Raw genomic sequence first — 20993 nt, forward strand, 5'->3', positions numbered from 1 at the left:
ATCACACGCAGCCACTGTGCCAATCACACGCAGCCACTGTGCCAATCACACGCAGCCACTGTGCCAATCACATGCAGCCACTGTGCCCATCAAACGCAGCCACTGTGCCAATCACACGCAGCCACTGTGCAATCAATTGTCGCCACTGTTCCCAAACGCAGCCACTGTGCCAATCACACGCAGCCACTCTGCCCATCAAGCGCAGCCACTGTGCCAATCACATGCAGCCACTGTGCCCATCAAACGCAGCCACTGTGCCATCACATGCAGCCACTGTGCCAACACACGCAGTCACTGTGCCATCAATTGTTGCCACTGTGCCCATCACACGCAGCCACTGTGCCATCAATTGTCGCCACTGTGCCCATCTAACGCAACCACTGTGCCATCACACGCAGCCACTGTGCCATCACATGCAGCCACTGTTTAATCAATTGTTATTGATTAAACAGTGGCTGCCTGTCCCCAGCCTCTGTCCCCCTCCTGTGTCATGTCCCCAGCGTCTGTCCCCCTCCTGTGCCATGTCCCCAGCGTCTGTCCCCCTCCTGTGTCATGTCCCCAGCGTCTGTCCCCCTCCTGTGTCATGTCCCCAGCGTATGTCCCCCTCCTGTGTCATGTCCCCAGCGTCTGTCCCCCTCCTGTGTCATGTCCCCAGCGTCTGTCCCCCTCCTGTGTCATGTCCCCAGCGTCTGTCCCCCTCCGGTGTCATGTCCCCAGCCTCTGTCCCGCTCTTGTGTCATGTCCCCAGCCTCTGTCCCCCTCCTGTGTCATGTCCCCAGCCTCTGTCCCCCTCCTGTGTCATGTCCCCAGCCTCTGCCCCCCTCCTGTGTCATGTCCCCAGCCTCTGTCCCCCTCCTGTGTCATGTCCCCAGCCTCTGTCCCCCTCCTGTGCCTTGTCCCCAGCCTCTGTCCCCCTCCTGTGCCATGTCCCCAGCCTCTGTCCCCCTCCTGTGCCATGTCCCCAGCCTCTGTCCCCCTCCTGTGCCATGTCTATAACAAGTACTCGTACCAGTTGTCCAACAATGATATTTACTGCTTTTTATAAAGAAATACAATTGATTTTATGCAGAATTGAGTTTAGCCTTTTGGCCCGGCCCTCCAAAATATTTTTAGTTTCTCATGTGGCATCGAAAAAATAATTGCCCACCCCTGGTTTAGACGATGAGATTAAACTTGTCAAAGAGAAATTATCTCCATTTATGTCTAGCAACGATTATACTGATAGATCTAAAAACCTTTTAAAAATTTTAGAAAAGGAGGAAAAAGAACAGAAAATTAAAAAGAAGAAAAAGTTCAATAGGGACTTTGGTGATTATCAAGGCAATATTGTTTTCGACTGGCAGAAAAAATTGCTGGCAGAAGCCAACAATATTAATAACCCAGTAATGGAGGTCACCCCTGTGTACTCAGGGTCCAGTGCTACTAATATTGGTTTCTCCCATGTACCGATTGGGAGAGGGAGTCAAAAAAGGACTACTACTAGTAATACACCCAAAAGTCACCATAAAGGGAAAAAACCTTTTGTACCTTACCCCCCCCCAATTCTGGGAGGGGTGGGGGAAATCAACGAAGCCAATTCGGTCCGCCTCCAGGCTATCGTGCCCAACCTTGGGGACAAGGTGCTATGGGAGGATCTGGCCCTCATACCCCATGGGGTCAAGGTAACTACGGTGGTCCACCTCCCTCCTGTCCACCGAATTATGGCGGTAGCCAGTCGATTTCACAGGGTCCTAGTCGAGGTACTGTATATAATCATGGCCTTCACCCCAATGTGATGCAAAGATGTAGGGACAATGAGGTGGTTCATTATGCAGGTAATTTCGAACCTGAATACAATATTTTGACTCATAACAGCTTTCTCCCCTTGGGTAATTTTGATAACCCTGATGTTAGTGAGTATTTTCCTGACCCTATATCCAATGGTGGTCAGGTCCAAACCTCAGGACCATACGAATTTGGCTATTCTAGTAGTCAGAATCAGCCAACCAATTACCCTCAACAGAATTGGGTTTTTCCCCGAGCAGGGCAGGGGGTCAAAAGGTTGGCAGAACTAAAAGAGGGGTCAGAGGGGGGAGACATAGGAAGTCCAAAGAGGTCCAAAACATAACAGGGACCGGTATTTTTAATTTATGTTCTCATGTTTTATCCAGTTCTGAGTTGAGTGTTCTTGAAAGGGGTTTGAAATATGCACCACCTAGTAATATCAGCAAATTCAAGACCTATATGGATATACATAAATTTGTCCGCAAGTTAAACATCCAGCGACATCTGTCATCCAACCATTTTAATCCTTCCAAAACCACAGCCTTGAACTACGTTCACTCTGGCCTGGCTAATGCCTCTACATACAATCCCCCAGGTCATTTGCCTGCAGTTTTAAGAGTCTTTAGAGATTTGACCCTTAAGGATTTGGGTAATTTAAATGTAAAGAAGGTTAGATGTAAACAGAATATTGAGGAAGGTATCAAATCACTATGTGATAACAAAAACCTTGTCATCCGCCCCGCCGATAAGGGGGGTGGGATTGTGGTTTTGAACAAAGGGGATTACTCATCGGAGATGCAACGGATTTTAAGTGATAAAGATACTTACACCCGTCTTCCTCTTAAAGGAACACTAAAGGTTAGTTTTTTATTAGATCAATTGATTGCTGTAAGCTAGAGCATTTAAATATCACTTACCTCGTTTTTCCTTTTGATCTCCAAAATACAGTAATCCAGGTTTGAAAATGCCATTTCCTGTCACTCCTCTTCTTGCTTTCCACCAGCATCTGAGCCGTTTTTCATGGTGGAAAGCAGAATGTGCTCACCCCCTCCCTATGACTACAGCCCTGCGTGAAGATGCTCTCTTATCCCTCACAGGCATGGAGGCTAAGCCTAATGGGAACTGTAGTTCCCATTAGGCAGTGATGTAGCAAGAATGAATGCGCACCGCAAACCAGGAAGTCAGTGAGAATAAAGATTCAGGAGTGACGGAGGTGAATAAAACAGCTCGATTTCAACAGGTATCAAACTAGTTATAATGCAAAACATTACTTTTTACTTTATCAGCTACTGTCAGACTTTATTTAAGAGGAAAATATTTTTGTCTTTACAACCCCTTTAATCCCGGTGATAAATACAAGAAGGCCCTACTCAAAATTGTTAATAAAGGCTTTTGCCTTAACATTTTTTTTTTTTCAACAGTAAATTTTTATTTGTTTTTTCAAAAAGGACAAACAGATTTGCAGGCGTTTAGCCTGTAATGCACCACATGTGAACATTACACGGTATACAAGGATTAAGGACAACACTGTATATGGCGTCGTACAAGGCTTGATTTCTAATTCAGCATTCAACAGTAATGTTAAGGCAAAACAGAACAGAACAGTGATTACTGTTCTGTTCTGTTTTGCCTTAACATTTTGAACACTAAAGAGAGAGCCTTTTTGGTCCCTAGGGCCCCTAGAGTGCCTATTATGTACTATCTCCCCAAAGTACATAAAAACCCTATTTGCCCCCCCGGGACGTCCCATAGTTAGTGGGATTGATTCCGTTACGTCCCGGGTGGGCAAATATATTGATTTTTTCTTGCAGCCTTTAGTAAACACTATGCCCTCCTTTGTGAAGGATACCAGACATGTTATCCATTTACTGTCCGGCATAAAACCCTCTACTGATTTGTGGTTAATTACCGCAGATGTTACGTCATTATACACTGTCATGCCTCACAGTCTGGGTTTGGAAGCAGTTTCCCATTTTCTGGAGAGAGATTCGGGACTTCCTGTCATCCAAGTCTCTTTCATTATGGAGTTATTACAGTATGCCGCCTCTCACAATTTTTTCTGGCATGATGGCCATTACTACAGGCAAGATAGAGGAGTTGCCATGGGGGCTAAATATGCCCCCAGCTTGGCAAATCTATTTATGGCCAAGTGGGAGGAGGATGTTGTCGATGTGGCCTCTAGGCCCCAGGTTGTACTGTGGGCCCGCTACATTGATGACATCCTCCTCCTATGGAATGGTTCTGAAGACGATCTCTCTCGATTCATGACATTCCTTAATGCTAACGATAGGGGTATTGTCCTTAGTTATGAAGCCAGCAAGGAAAGGATCAATTTTCTGGATCTGAGCATTGGTATAGAAAATGATAAGTTTGTCACGTCGACATACTTCAAAACTACAGACAGGAACTCCTTCATACCACAAGATAGCTGTCATCATGCTACTTGGCTCAAGGCGGTACCCAAGGGCCAATTTCTCCGTCTTAGGAGGAATTGAAGTGATCATGACACCTTTCTCAGACAGGCGAGTGTCTTGACTGAGCGGTTTGTGGAAAAGGGGTATTGTCGGGATTCACTTATGGGAACATTGGAGATGGTAATTAACACCAACAGAGATGATCTACTCAAAAGTAAACCAAAAAATGTTCTGACCAATGGATTTAAAAGTCCATTTGTTACTGATTTCTCTTGCCAGCATGCCAGTGTGAAGCATATCATGTCCAAACACTGGCATGTCCTTAAAAGTGATAGGGTTTTGAACACTATCTTACCACTATCCTCCTTTTTATTTTTATCATTTTTATTTTAAATGTATTTTTTTCTTTTTAATGAATTTTTCCTTATTGTTTTTCTCTTTTAAGAGTTTTGCATATTGTATGTTATATATATATAACGTGTCACCTCATTTGACAAATGTTTATATATTTGCTCTGCCGCGTCTCGTTATGAGCCAATCCTATCTGCGTATGGGCACTGGTCTCTGATGGCCGGCACATTATTTTTAATTGTATTTATTAATTTACCCTGTATCTAGCGTTTTTAGCTATTTGGTAATGCTCGTTAGAGGTCCCTTAGCTATAGCGCAATTTTTCTCTGTTTACATGGTATTGTGAGCAGGTTTCCCTTGCTCTTTCCCTCAGTCAAGATGGCGCTTGTGCGGCCGTTGAGATCTGTGCCCAACGCTGACTCCGCCCATCTTGTGTATTTGTGCGGTGACGCAGAACGTTCTCCTCATCCCGTGACCAAGTCTCTTCAGACGAAACGTTGGGAGGCGACGTTCTGACGTCACCGCACACTGAGGATGAATCCTCGTTCTGCCACACCGGCCCGGCTGTTTGATTTTATGCTCGTTTTTAATCTTCTAAATGTAAGTGTACCCGACTACTTTTCTATTAAATACCTGGCGGTATTACACTATTTTGAGTTTTTTCTTATTTATGGCCATCCTGCAACTTTCTTGGTGACCTTGTGGAGCCATCCATTTGGGACCTTTTCTATCAACACTGGAGTGTACCATCCCTGCTCTGTTTGATCCTCAATGGGATCTTGTGGTCTGGTAAGGGTCAGTGTGTTCGGTGGAGGTGGTGGTGGTTATATTATTTCACACTGTCCGTTAGTCAACCACTGGGTGCAGTCCTGTGTGTTTGATTTATGGTTTTACACTATGAGTTTTTCTTCTCTCTGGATGCTCTGGGACGTATTCGGTGGCTACTGTGGATCCCGTCAGGCGTTGTGCTACATCCATCTCTATTGTGATTATCCCTGCATTACTCGATCCGTTGGGATCATTGTTTCTGGTAAGGGTCCGCACTGTCGTTTGGGTTATCTACATATTGCCTTCATCCATTGCAGCAGTGGTCTTTATCACAACATAGACCTAGCACCGTTTATATTTTGCAAGAATTTTTGGTTTTTGAACCAATTTTGGACTGCATCTATATTAATATCATCACAGACTTTATTTTGCACATAATATTTTTTCATTGGGATATTTTCAATTGTTTCTAGCGCGACTCCACCTTTTTTCTTTGCACTATTTATGTTGTATAACATTTTTGAGTCGCAGCTTCATTTTTGGTTCTTTTTGTGGTATGCGCACTGTTTTCCCTATTTTATACTTGCCACTCTGCCTCACATAAAACCTTTTCCCGCACAGACTTAGTCTATGCTGGGGAGTCTGTTCTTTCCAGGGTCCAGGACATCTATCTACCTCGTGGTATTTCAGACCATGCACCACTTGCCTTACAACTGTGTCCAACGCCCAGAGGACAGTTTATGGTGTTTATCGTGATTCTGGTTGTCCCATTCAAGGGTTTCTGAGCCATATAGGTCTGACATGATACAATATTGGAATGACCTCGATCACTCTCTATATCAACCTCTTGGGATGCCTTTAAAGCCTTTTCGAGAGGGAGTTTCCAGTCACAGATTTTCCAAATGCGTTGGGACCTAAGGGTGGATTTACAGCGGGCGGAGTGGATGGTCGTTGCCTTGGAGGTGGAGTATTCCCAGATGGGAGACTCACTGGTGTATTCCGCCTTTCAGGCCGCACTGCGGGATGTTCTTTTGCTCCGTACCTCTGCTCCAAAGACCCATTTGTTACATCAATCCCAGCGTATTTTCAAACAAGGGGAGAGGAATGGTTGCATGTTGGCATGGCTGGCTAGGTAAAGGTCCTCGCCTGTGTTCATCTCCTGCATACAAGATCCTAGTGGGACGCTGCTGACTGATCCCACTTCTAGTAATACTTTTTCTGCTTCATTTTAGCGAAAGCTTTATAGCTCTTAGATTCCGGGCATGGATGAGGAACTCTAACTATCTGGAGGAGATTGACCTGCCGTACTTATCCTCCATTTTTCCAAGATAAGTTAGATAGTCCCATTACTTTAAAGGAACTTCAGAAGGTGGTGGCCTCTCTGCAGGCGGGTAAGACCCCAGGCCCCGATGGCCTCACAGCCAAGTTTTTTTTTAAATGTATGCGGTGGAGCCGCTTCCCACATTTCGGGCCATGCTTCTAAAATCAATGGAGGAGGGTTGCATTCCCTCTTCCATGTCTGAGACAGTTGTGGTAGTCCTTCTCCTGGTAAGGCCCCGGACCAGTGTTCCTCATACCGGCCTATATCCCTTCTTAATGTGGATGCAAACATTTTGGCTAAGGTTTTGGCTGGTCACTTGAACACTGTTATCACTGCTTTGGTGCATGCCGATTAATCCGGGTTTCTAGGGTGGAAGGGGATGGTTCGGGGGTGGTGGCCTCTCTAGATACTGAAAAGGCTTTTGATTCAGTGGAGTGAAGCTACTTCTGGGCCATCCTTTGTAAATTTGAGTTTGGTCTTCTGTTTATTAAGTGGGTTCAGATGCTCTATCATAACCCTAGGGCCAGGGTGCGCACTAACGACTCTATGTAACCCTCTTTTCCTCTGACTCGATGTATCAGGAAGGGTTGTCCCTGGGCCTGCCTCCTTGGTCGAGGGCATCCGGGTGGGGGAGGTGGTAGACAAGATCTCCATGTATGCGGATGACACCTTCTTATTTTTTGAGAAACACCTTCTCCTCCCTGCGTGCGGCCCTCCAAATTATTGATACCTTTGGGTCTTTCTCAGGTATCAGGGTCAATTGGGGAAAGTCACCACTGTTCCCTCTGCACCCCTCAGGCTTCCTTCCCCACACTAATACCCAGTTAGCTTGGGTTACCGAATTTAGATATCTGGGCGTGGTAGTGCGGGCCCCTTTGTCCTCATACTTCAACCTAAATCTATTGCCACTACTCAGGACTTTTTCCCAGAAGTGTGTGGCCTGGGGGTCTCTTCCTCTAACTCTAGTGGGTAGAGTGAACCTCATAAAGATGGTCTATTTATCCAAGTTTCTATACCTTTTTCATAATTCTCTTTTGCCCCAACTTCTTTCTTCGATAAACTGAATGGTATTATATCCTACTTTGTGTGGAACGGGAGACCTTCACATTTGACCTTCTCCACTCTCCAGTTGCCTCTCACACAGGAGAGCCTATATCTACCCAATTTTCACGTTTATTTCTGGGCAGCAGTTCTGGCGATGGTAAGGTGGTGGTTCTCCCAGCCTAGAGATAACCCTGCTGTAACTCTGGAGGCGGCTATTATAGGTTCATATTCCACCCTTAGCAATCTGGTGTTCCGAGGTGCTGGGTCTCACTTTGGGGTTACGGACCTGTCTCGGTGTGTCATAGGGCTAGAGCCTATCGCTCTCCAGGGACGTTCTCCCCTCATATTCCCCTCTGGGGTAATCCAACCCTTCCGCATATGAATAGTGTTCCTGACCCTCAATTGTGGTCTACTAGGGGGATAGTGGGTCTAAAACATATTGTCTGAGATGGCAGGCTACACTAATTTCCCGACCTCAAGGCTGCTCTACCACAGTGGATGTATTTTTGGTATTTTCAGCTTTAACATGCCTTTCATAGACAGTTCCCACCCTCTCTCACCTTGGAATCTGATCCAGTAGAGAGATTAGTCATTTCTAGGATATTAGACAAGCCCTTGTCTTCTTTATACTTCCCCCTCTCTATAGCCCCTACTTATAAATTAAAAAGGACCTTTGATAAATGGCAGATGGGCCTTCCCGATTTGACAGAGGAGGATTGTTTGTCTTCTTTTGTTACCAATATGATATCAGCCAGAGATCGTTTTCTCGAAATAAAACTTTTACATAGATGTTAGCCTTTTTGGGGTCAAATAGGCCCTATGAACCCCTCTGTTCCAGTATCTTGCCCTTGGTGCGGTGCACAGGTTGCTTCTTTTTTACATATGGTCTGGTCATGTCCAATTCTTGATTTATATTGGTTGGCGGTCCTACCCTGGAGTCAAATCCCAAGTGTATGCTGTTAAATGTTTTTGATGCTTAGGACATATACCAAACTATTTTAGGTTTTGCCACCTTCATTGGAAAGCTGCTACACCACCCACAGTATCGACATGGCGCTCTGTTTTGAACTCTGTTCTACCGCTGTATGAGATCACTTACCCTAATCAGAACTGCCCAAAAAAATGACAAAATCTGGTCAAGATGGATAGATGCCTGGGGCTCTACGAGTGCAGATGTTCCCCTCACTTGGTCACGATGCTGTGCCCCGATTTGCTTTTACCCTTGTGTATTCATGCCCCTGCATACCCTTAAGGGCTTTGTAGTCTGTACTATCCTTTGATTTCCACTTCCACAGCCCCCCTTTATCCTTCCTCTCCCCTGCAATGTCACCCCCCCGTGCCCACTTTGCTTTTCCCTCCCCCCCCTATGATTCCTTTTATTTCTATATCACAGCACACCTATGTAGACAATTATCTTTCTTGATATTATGTGGCAGCTCAAACTTTGAGATGTTTCCTCACTTTCAGTCTTTCTTCAAAATGAAATATAACTGGGCTTAGATATTCTTTAACTAAGATATCATTGAAGTATTATTTTTACTGTATGCAATCTATATATTCAATTTCTTTATTGTATTTTTGCTATAGACATTGTTCATTGAGCCCTCCCTGACACACCTTCCTGAGGGCCAAGCCTTGCTTCCAGTGCAAGACTTATACTGTGCAAGGCATTCTGATACTGTGGGTATTCCTGCTGGATCTGGTGAATGATAGTGCTGACTGTATGCATGCGATTTTCTTGCTTCTGTTGCTCTGCTTCTAGAGCTTGTAAAGTGCTGAAAACTGGGGTGTATTTTCCTTCTTTCACAGCCTGCAAATACTTCATACGTGTCTGAAAGGCCACAATCTGTGTCAGGTTCTAATGAGATAAACAAAGAAATTCTGGTTTAAAATTAAAAATTCTTAAAATGCTATTTTAACCAAACAGAAAAGCACACAATGAAACATAATAGGATATTTGTACCAACTGTAAAATACCTTTCTTGGAGTTCTTTAAGGAACATAAGAAGTCTTAAATCTTCAGGTTATACTGTTGCCTGCAGGGGGACTGGACACTAGTAAACAAAAAAAAACCCTATACGACATCCCAGAGAATAACCCTGCTACTACCTGAATACCTCAGCTTTGTCAAAAGGGTGAGAGTCACAGAGGGGTTGAACTTGTGTCTCTCAAAGGACTCAAAAAAAAAAAGGATTTAACACCGAATACAAAAATCATATTTTCTTTCTCATCTATTGAGGGCCACAGGAGTCTTAAATCATTGGGATGTGCAAAAGCAGCCCTGACTCCCGAAACTGGCATTATATGGAGTCAGAAACCTCCACCTGGTAAAACTTGGAGAACGTGTGAACAGAAAACCATGTGTGAGCCTTAAAAATCTGGGAAACAGATGCCTGGTGTTGAAAAGCCCAACAGTCACTCACAGATCTAGTAGTATGAGCCATGATAGGAAAGGGGGAACTCAATCCTTGAGATCATATTCTCGAATGATACTTTGAACCAAACAGATGGTGGAATAATATGGATGTTTTTTGGGGGGTCCATCCAGAACAACAAAAAGGTAACCTGAAAGTAAAGGCTGAGAGATAGAACCACTTCCAGGAGATGAATGGAAATCTCCTTTTAATGGTCTGGATCTGAATAAGGGGATTGGAAAAGCATGTCCAGGTGAAGGTAAAAGGCAGAAGCTACCCTGAGCAAGAAGGAAGTCCTGTGCCTCAACACTTCCTCGTCCATATTCAAGACCAAAAAAGGTTCTTTGCAAGATAAGGCTGCCAGTTCAGACACGAGTAGAAAAAGGAATGTCGCTAATGGGTTCAAATGGTTCTGAACCACAAAGGGAACCAGATCAAATCCCACAGAGTCACAGGTGGACGCAAAGGGGAATCACATGGGACACCCTCTGCACAAAAGTCTTAGAGAATGAGAGGCCAATGCTCTCTAAAGCAGAATAGAAAGACCAGAGACACGACCTTGGATGGTGCCAAGACCTAAAAGCCAGATCTAACTACAGGAAGGAGAGAACTGATCACACAGATAAACTCCTGGAATGAAAGCCCCTAGATTCACACCAAGTGAAGCTTCCCTTCAATGCCGAATGAAAGACCTTGTGGGAGATGTGACTTCCCAGCCTTGAGCATCATAGGAATTACAGACTTAAAACCTGGGCTTGCAGAGCCACCAACCAAGAAGCAGGGTGGCTTTTCAGCCCTTGGGAAATTAGATCTAACAGAAGTCAGTGAACCAGATTCATCTGTGCCTATCCAGAACAACAAGGATTACTGCAGCAAGACCTTTGGTTTTTCCCTGATGGTTAATGCATGCCACCACTGTTGTGTTGTCTGACTGAATCCAGATTGGATAGCCCTGAGAACCTTTCAAAAGATTGGAAGAAATGACCGCTCCAACTCCAGAGCTAAATTCTTGAGCCAGCAAGCCAGGAATAGCCTGGTCCTTGGTAGTTACCAAATCTGCCTGTCAAGGTATCAGAATGATTTATTCCACGAAGACAGAATATTGTGTTGCTGTGTTCTGCAGTAAAATTGGGCAAAATCGGCGAGCCAAATGGCTTCTGAACTGAAGCATTTGAATCTGTGATCAGAAAGATCCAGGGTGGCACTAATGTCTCCCTTGGGTTTGGGGACAGTGAACAGATTGAAGTAAAACCTCTGAAACTGCTTTGCAGGAGAGAAAGGAGTTATGACTCATTATTCCAGAAGGCATGATAGGGCCTGATTGAGATCTGGTTCTGTGAGGAGACAAAGGAAGCTTTGAAAAGAGAAAACAAGGGCAGGGAATCAAACTTGAGTTTGTAGGCCTGGGACACAACCTATTGCATCCAAGCAATTGGCAGGCAAAATGCCTTAGCGCCCACATGGGTGCACCCCCCTCCTGAAAAGTGGGGCCATGTTTTCACGGGGAGAAGCATATGTCTGAATTTTGGACAGACTTAAATTGCCAGACTTTGCAAGTGGATGGGCAGAAAAGCTTGGGGGACCTTAACATTGAAGTCAAGGGGATGCATTTTTAAAGAGGAAGATGACTTTGCAGTGTGCTTCTTAGGCTCTTCCACTTAGGAAGATGTGTGCTCTTACCAACATCTCTAATGAGGACATTTAGGGTTGCTCTCAAAGAGCATGCAAATCAAACACTTCTTAGACGATAGCTTTACAGTCCAGCACTTTAGCCAAAGTACTGTACGCATATACACCCAGAGGAGACAGCAAGAGGTTGCCAGAAAGTCATCGCAGCTGAAATTCAATGCCACAGCCATCTGCTCCACACATTCCATAAGCAGAGGGACATCAACAGTGGTGGTTAGATCCCTTTTAAAAAATTTCACACAGTCAGACATAATCTGACAAAGTAGTCACAGCCAAAATTAGGTGTAAGGCGGGACCCATCAATGAGAATGCTTAAAAGGGCTTCCAACCACTTTTCCAATGCAATTTCAGTTTTAATGACCCAATCGACGTGTTAAAGGGGTTGTAAAAGTTCATGTTTTTTCACCTTGATGCATTCTATGCATTAAGGTGAAAAAACACCTCGCTGTCACGGCCCCCCCCCGCCCCCCCATTTTACTTACCTAAGCCCGTTCACCTGCTGTGCGCGTCCCCCGACATCCTCTTCTCCACTGCTTCTCGGCATTGATTGAAAAGATTGATAGCAGTGCTTTGGTCTGATGAGTCCAAACTTGAGATCTTTGGTGAACGGATGGACTCTACATGCCTGGTTCCCACCGTGAAGCATGGAGGAGGAGGTGTGATGGTGTGGGGGTGCTTTGCTGGTGACACTGTTGGGGATTTATTCAAAATTGAAGGCATACTGAACCAGCATGGCTACCACAGCATCTTCCAGCGGCATACTATTCCATCCATCAGGACAATGACCCCAAACACACCTCCAGGCTGTGTAAGGGCTATTTGACCAAGAAGGAGAGTGATGGGGTGCTGCGCCAGGTGACTACCTCTTGAAGCTCATCAAGAGAATGCCAAGAGTGTACAAAGCAGTAATCAAAGCAAAAGGTGGCTACTTTGAAGAACCTAGAATATGAAATACATTTTCAGTTGTTTCACACTTTTTTGTTATGTATAATTCCACATGTGTTAAATTCATAGTTTTGATGCCTTCAGTGTGAATCTACAATTTTCATAGTCATGAAAATAAAGAAAACTCTTTGAATGAGAAGGTGTGTCCAAACATTGTCCAGTCTGTACTGTATGCGATCCGATTCATGTCTGAACTGTCAGTTTGCAGTGCAATACACAAGCTAAAATGGGGGTGTCGTTAACATATGACACTCCCCAGCAGTTTGCATATGGCTGTGTGAACTGCCATGCGTGTCGGGTGCATTTGCAGTGTTCCCGCATCACACCAGTGTGAACCGGGCCTAAGTGACCCATTTTAAGTTGTACAATAGGAAAACACTAGTATCAGAAAACCATACCAGACGTTTCTTCTCATGTAGGTTCTCAATTTCATTCTCCATGGAGCTGGTGTCTACTTTCAGGCTGGAGATGCTGTTCTGTTTTTCTGTAATGGCAAAACCGAGTGACCTCTCAGTCTCTTCAAGATCCAAGATGGTGTTGGTACATTCCTCTGTATTCTGTTCAACATATATCAGGTCAAATAATTAGATTTGCAAACACTTACAGACACATTTTTTAAAGTGTTTTCTTTTTCGTTTTAGATTGAGACCAGTGTTGGTAAATATAAAATATTGCATATTAATATATGTTTTTATGCTTTTAAGTGCTTGTTTGCCTCATTCATTCCTAAGACATACTCACAGTGGCCCAGCAAAAAAATAATGAATTGGGCTAGTAGTACATATGCAAAAAAAAGCTTGAGTCAGCCAGGGCTTTTAAATAATGTTTTTTTGATTTAACCACTAATAACCACCAGACAGGAAAGAAAGGAATATCTGAAAACAGGTTGTGACCAAACCCCCGTATTTTTGAATATGTTCAGGTGTTTTTAAATAGCCTTGCAGGATAAATGTCATTTTTGCATGTGTGCACTATAATCTGTTTTGTACTGTCGTTGGTCTTATAGCAGCACCATCTTAGATGTATAGCATTTTTTGGGTGTGCCCCCCAAGTATGTTTTTGTATTGTGTATAGACTCTGACCAGGTCTCTTGGGCTGGAGCACCCCCCCCCTCTTTTTTTACCTCACATTAGTGGCCACCAGTGTATAGGAAGAATCCCTTCAGTTCTCCTATATAGAGGAGTTTATCTCCCAAGGTTGAGACATTAGGTTCTTTCATTCTATTAACAAGTTAGAACCCACTAATTCAGGGTAATTTGTCGCAGTAAGTGGGCTTAGCACTATATGACCATATAGTGTGACCAAACCCCCGTATTTTTGAATATGTTCAGGTGTTTTTAACTAGCCTTGCAGGATAAATGTCCTGTCCGCTATTATCTGTTTTGTACTGTCTTTGGTCTTATAGCAGCACCATCTTAGATGTATAGCATTTTTTGGGCGTGCCCCCCAAGTATGTTTTTTTTTTTTTTTTTTGTATCTAAAAACAGGGACACAAACCGCAAAAAAAAAAAAAAAAAATGTGACAGCGATGCTAGCCTTTCCCTACACTACGCTACCTAACCCAATTTACTATCCATTTGCTGACTATTATCCTAAGATTTGAAATGATTGCAAGAATCACCAATTCCTAAGGCCCCATACACACGGGAGGATTTATCCGCGGATACGGTCCAGCGGACCGTTTCCGCGGATAAATCCTCTCGAGGATTTCAGCAGATTTTAATGCGATGGAGTGTACTCACCATCGCATTGAAATCCGCGCCGAAATCCTCTGGCGATGACGTGTCGCGCCATCGCCGCGATTATGACGCGGCGACGTGCGCGACGCTGTCATATAAGGAATTCCACGCATGCGTCGAATCATTACGACGCATGCGGGGGATCCCTTCGGACGGATGGATCCGGTGAGTCTATACAGACCAGCGGATCCATCCGTTGGGATGGACTCCAGCAGATGGATATGTTCTGCATGTCAGCAAATATTTGATCTGCTGGAATCCATCCCAGGGGAGATATATCCGCGGAAAAAGATCCGCTGGCGTGTACACACCATAGGATCTATCCGCTGAAACCCATTTGCTGGGATTTATCTGCGGATGGATTCTATGGTGTGTACGGGGCCTAACTCATGCTCTACTGCAGCCGGATAAGTAAAATAGCTGCAAACCCCATCACCAGCCTTTGGTCCAGTATTTCTCCTTGCAACAGGTCAACTTATTCCAAAAATGTATGACTGGATGCAGAGGAACATCATATGGTTTAAATTTAATCAGCGCCAATATTTGGTCTCAATACTTTCTAGTAGGGATGAGCCGAACACCCCCGTGTTCGGTTCGCACCAGCACCTTCGAACGGACCTAACGTTCGCACGAACCCCATTGACGTCTATGGGACTCGAACGTTCGAATTCAAAAGTGCTCATTTTAAAGCCCAATATACAAGTTATTGACGGAAAACGGGTTTGGGGACCCGGGTCTTGCCCCATGGAACATGTATCAATGGAAATGTCGTTTTTTCTGGAGCAGCGATTTTAATGATGCTTAAAGTGAAAAAAAAAATATGAAAAATTCCTTTAACCACTTAAGCCCCGGACCATATTGCTGCCTAAAGACCCAAGGGGTTTTTACAGTTCGGGACTGCGTCGCTTTAACAGACAATTGCGCGGTCGTGTGACGTGGCTCCCAAACAAAATTGGCGTCCTTTTTTCCCCACAAATAGAGCTTTCTTTTGGTGGTATTTGATCACCTCTGCGGTTTTTATTTTTTGCGCTATAAACAAAAATAGAGCGACAATTTTGAAAAAAATGCAATATTTTTTACTTTTTGCTGTAATAAATATCCCCCAAAAACATATATAAAAAATTTTTTTCCTCAGTTTAGGCCGATACGTATTCTTCTACCTATTTTTGGTAAAAAAAAAAATCGCAATAATCGTTTATCGGTTGGTTTGCGCAAAATTTATAGCGTTTACAAAATAGGGGATAGTTTTTTTGCATTTTTTTTTTTTTTTTTTTTTTTACTACTAATGGCGGCGATCAGCGATTTTTTTCGTGACTGCGACATTATGGCGGCCACTTCGGCCAATTTTGACACATTTTTGGGACAATTGTCATTTTCACAGCAAAAAATGCATTTAAATTGCATTGTTTATTGTAAAAATGACAGTTGCAGTTTGGGAGTTAACCACAGGGGGCGCTGTAGGAGTTAGGGTTTACTTTGTGTGTGTTTACTAGTGTAGGGGGGTGTGGCTGTAGGAATGACGTCATCGATCGTGTCTTCCCTATAAAGGGAATGACGCGATCGATGCGCCGACACAGTGAAGCACGGGGAAACCGTGTTTACACACGGCTCTCCCCGTTCTTCAGCTCCGGGGAGCGATCGCGACGGAGCGGCTATAAACAAATAGCCGCGCCGTCGTCCCGGATCGCTCCCCGAGCCGACCTGACCTCCGCATGTACCGGGGGGGTGTCCCCACCCACGTCTAGCAGAGGACGTACAGGTACGTACATGTGCCTGTCCGTGCCATTCTGCTGACGTATATGTACATGAGGAGGTCGGGAAGTGGTTAAATATCGTACCTGCTGGGTGTCTATAGTAGTGGCACGTGTTTAGAACTGTCCCTGCACACAATAAGATTACTATAATAAAAAAGTCATTTAAGACTGCTTGCGGCTTTAATGTAATGTTTGGTCCCTGCAATATGGATAAAAATCACTGAGAAAAATAGCATGGGTTTCCCCGCCCCCCTCTCCCCCAGGTCATTAAAAAGCCCCTTTGGCCCTATTTACTTTGAACAGATGTATACAGGCGGTGCAAACAAGACAAGGGACTGTAGGTTTGTTGTTAAGTAGAATCTATTTGTCATTTTTAACTGGTACTTCTTTAAAGTGTAGCTTCAACCATAAAATACTTTTTTAAGCTTTTCTGAAAACATAGAGAAGGGTTATCATATCACCCCTGTAACATTGGTTTTGCTGTCTGTGTGCATCTGTTCAGAAGATTGCACCTCACTTTCTGTCCCAATGACAAAAGATTTTTTATTTTTTTTTGTGAAACAAGGATTGTGATAAAGCATCAATGGACAGGAGACACCTCTTACAGAAGAGAATTTCCGTTCCTAGGTGTAGATTTTCTCTCACTTCTCGTTGGCTCCTTCCGTTTGCAATTAGGAGTCGTTTGTAATTTTGGATGTTTGAAAGTAGGGGCCTGCCGTATATACTCTGCAGAAATTTGGGACCTAGGGGTTGGTGTTGCCACAACACTGTAAGCCCTCACAGTTAGTCTTTGTGGGCGCTGGAACGCCCTACTGTGAAATATTAGATCAAGAAATGTAATTACACGCCCCTGTTGAACAGGGGCAGAACAATTGGGCCTTAGGCACTGGTGGCGGTGCAAAAGACACTGCAACCCCTCACAGATACTGTAATTGGAGCGCAGCAAAGCGCCTCATGCAAAGAATTGCATCAAAAATTGTTATTACACGCCCCTGTTAAACAGGGGCAGAAAAATTGGGCCTTAGGCACAAGACTGCAACCCCTCACAGATACTGTAATTGGAGCGCAGCAAAGAGCCACATGCAAAGAATTGCATCAAAAATAGTTATTATACGCCCCTGTTAAACAGGGGCAGAAAAACTGGGTCTTAGGCACTGGTGGCGGTGCCACAACACTGCAACCCCTCACAGATAATGTAATTTGGAGCGCAGCAAAGAGCCACATGCAAAGTATTGTTTTTAAAATTGTTAATATACGCCCCTGTTAAACGGGGGCAGAAAAATTGGGCCTTAGGCACTGGTGGCGGTGCCCAGAACCAACAATTTTCTTACTAGCTATCAGCAAGATCATTGAGGAGGAAAAGGATATTCAGTCAGCAGCATAACAGGACAGTCACTCAGCATCAGCATAGGCAGTCTCCAAGGGATCTGACATTTCCAAAAAATTATTTAGTTACATCAGCATCAGGTGCTTGGTAGCTGGTGTTGATCCAAGCCTGATTCATTTTTATGAAGGTCAGTCAATCGACGGAGTCGGTGGAGAGGTGTACCCTGTGATCGGTCACAAAGCCTCCAGCAGCACTGAATGTGCGTTCTGAAAGAACGCTGGATGCAGGACAAGCCAGTAGCTCAATTGCGTACTGTGCAAGCTCTGGCCAGTGATCCATCCTCAAGACCCAGTAAGCCAGAGGATTTTTGGTGGGGAAGGTGTCCAAGTCTGATCTTGCCCCTAGGCACTCCCGCACCATGTAAACCAGACGCTGGCGATGGTTGCTGGAATCGGTCATACCTTGGGGCCACGGACTAAAAATTTGTCTGAACGCATCGGTCAGACGGCCACCTTCTCCACCGCTCCTTCTTTGACTCACTGAAGCCTCAGCAACACGTTGTCCAGGACCAGGATTTAGTAATCCCCCAGGTTCTGGGAACGCGTTGCACAGACCTTTCTGCAAGGCCTCCCGAAGATGTTTCATCTTCTGCTCCCTCTGCGACGGCAAGATAAGCTCCGCAACCTTACTCTTGTAACGTGGATCAAGAAGAGTTGCAAGCCAGTAATGATCCCTCTCCTTGATACCACGAATACGAGGATCCTTACGCAGGCTTTGCAGGATCAGGGAGGCCATGCAGCGTAGGTTTGCTGAGGCATTCGGGGCACAGTCCTCTGGGTCACTGAGGACGACAGGATCCTCAGCCACCTCATCCCAGCTACGTAAAAGTCCATGGGTTCCTTGGGACTGTAAATGATCCCTTGAAGACTGCTGCTGCTGATGCTGAGTGATAGGCTCCACCTCCATGCTGATGATACAATCCTTCTCCTCCTCTTCCTGTGTGCTAGGCGGGCAAGCAGGACCACTGTCTGGATAAAGGGGGCCTTGAGAGGTAAGAAAGTCCTCCTCTTCCTCCCTCTGTTCTGCCTCAAGGGCCCTGTCCATTATTCAACGTAGCGTGTGCTCCATCATGTGAATAAGAGGGACAGTCTCACTGATGCATGCACTGTCACTGCTCACCATCCTTGTGGCCTCCTCAAATGGTGACAGGACAGTGCATGCATCCCTGATCAAGACCCACTGGCGTGGGGAAAAAAACCCAAGCTCCCCTGACCCAGTTCTGCTGCCATATTGGCACAGGTACTCATTGTTGGCCCTCTGCTGCGTGTGCAGCCGCTGCAGCATGGCCAATGTAGAGTTCCATCTGGTGGGCATGTCACAGATTAGGCGGTTCTTGGGCAGGTTGTATTCCCTTTGGAGGTCTGTCAGCTGAGCAGTGGCATTATATGACCTTCGGAAATGCACACAGACTTTCCTGGCCAAGCCCAGGTACCTGCCCAAGAACCGCTGCACCACCAAATTCAGAACATGACATGAGCAAAACAGGGCACATGGGTCAGTTGTCCCTGTCGCAGGGCAGAGAGGAGGTTGGTGCCATTGTCGCTAACCACCATTCCTGGCTTAAGCTAGCATGGTGTCAACCACCTCTGAGCCTGCCCCTGCAGAGCTGACAGAACCTCTGCCCCAGTGTGGCTCCTGTCTCCCAAGCACACCAGCTCTAGCACCGCATGGCATCTCTTTGCCTGCATTCCTGCGTAGCCCCTCGTATGCCTACGGAGCACGACTGGTTCCGAGGACACATCAGCACAGGAAGAGGCCACAGAGGAAGAAGAGGAGGGGGTGGAGGAGAGAGGTGTGTCACAACCGGTAGGAGTGTTTTGGAGGCGTGGTGGCGGAACAACCTCCAACACTGTACCTTGCCCTGCGTCCTTCCCAGCTGCCAGCAGAGTCACCCAATGCGCCGTGAAAGAGAGGTAACGTCCCTGTCCATGCCTGCTGGACCATGAGTCAGCGGTAATATGCACCTTACCACTGACCGCCCTGTCCAGCGAGGCATGGACATTGCCTTCCACATAGCGGTAGAGAGCCGGAATCGCCTTTCGTGAGAAAAAGTGGCGTTTGGGAACTTGCCACTGAGGTACCGCACATTCCACAAACTCACGGAAGGGGGCAGAATCTACCAACTGAAAAGGCAGCAGTTGAAGTGCTAGCAATTTCACTAAGCTAGCATTCAACCGCTGGGCATGTGAATGGCTGGGAGAGTACTTCTTTCAGCGTTGCAGCAGCTGGGGCAGGGAAATTTGGCTGGTACAATCTGACATCGGTGTACCGATAGTAGATTGCCCGCATGTACTACTAGGTTGTGACACACCTAATTCTACACCTTAAGTCCTATCAGTGCAGGCTTCAGAGAGGACTGAGGGTATAGTGGGGTTGGAGATCCCAGCTGATGAGGGGCAAGGGGAGGTCCGCTTTGTTCTTTGGTGTGGGTCTTTCAGGTATGCTTGCCAACGAACTGCATGGCAGGTCGACATATGTCTGGTCAAGCATGTGGTGCCCAAGCGGGTGATGTTTTGGCCACGCGAAATATGCTTGAGACATATGTTGCAAATAGCAACGGTGCAATCTGATGCACGTCTCAAAAAAGGCCCACACCAAAGAACTTTTGCAGTAACGTTGAGACACAGCAGCGCCCTGCACAGGCGTAGCTCTGCGATGTAATGCAGTTGGTGTACTGCCCTTAAGCTGGCCCCTGAAGGGCATCCTGCCTCTTTGGAGATGTGCCTGTGCCTCCTCCTCCTCTCTCCTATCAGGCACCCACGTAGAGTCAGTGACCTCATCATCCCCTCCCTCCTCATCACTGTCAAAAACCTGGCAGTATGCTGCAGCTGGGGGAACATGACTGCCAGATTGCTGTGCCTCTCGGGCACCCCCTCTCTCTGGGCTCACATTACTGCCTTCCTCTATCTGTGTTCCATCATCAGAGCCTTCAAAACGCTGCGCATCTGCATGCAGCATATACCCAACACTGTGTTGAAACAGTTCGGGGGACTCCTCAGGAGGACATGGTGGGACTAGGGAAGGATTGTGTGATGCTATTGTGCAGAGGGAAGAGGACGCCTTGGCAGCTAATTTGCCAGACAAAGTACCCTGAGCCTGGGTGAGAGAGGATGAGGACGAGGATGAGGATGGCTTGGTCATCCACTCTACCAATTTGTCTGCATGTTGAGGCTCAACACGGCCAGCTCCCGAAAAGAATGACGAGCGTGTGCAACGACCATGTGCTGAAGAGGATGCACCGTGTCCACCACCAGCACTGTTGCCTCTAGATGCAGAGCCTGCTTGCCCTTGTGACTCTCTGCCTCTCTTTGTTGTCCTTCCAGACATTATAATGGCCTGAAGAGGACAACATCAGTACACACACCTCGTAGCTTTAGGTGCAAACTGCAGAGGACAGGTGCAG

At 45.7% G+C, this 20993-nt stretch overlaps 1 protein-coding gene across 3 annotated transcripts in view; it reads right to left on the bottom strand.

Annotated features, from left to right (window-relative positions):
• Positions 1-9215: 9215 nt before the first annotated feature.
• The window catches only part of CCDC40 (coiled-coil domain containing 40), a 202801-nt gene continuing 191023 nt past the window's right edge, over positions 9216-20993 (bottom strand). For all 3 annotated transcript variants that reach the window (XM_040330432.1, XM_040330434.1, XM_040330435.1), the window contains 2 exons: positions 13109-13267; positions 9216-9520 (listed from right to left, as the gene is read on the bottom strand). In XM_040330432.1, the coding sequence (XP_040186366.1) occupies positions 9257-9520; positions 13109-13267 (423 nt within the window). In that variant the 3' untranslated portion in view covers positions 9216-9256. The remainder of the gene's footprint in view (positions 9521-13108; positions 13268-20993) is intronic.

The sequence above is a fragment of the Rana temporaria genome, chromosome 12, assembly GCF_905171775.1.
Source record: "Rana temporaria chromosome 12, aRanTem1.1, whole genome shotgun sequence".
NCBI lineage: Eukaryota > Metazoa > Chordata > Amphibia > Anura > Ranidae > Rana > Rana temporaria.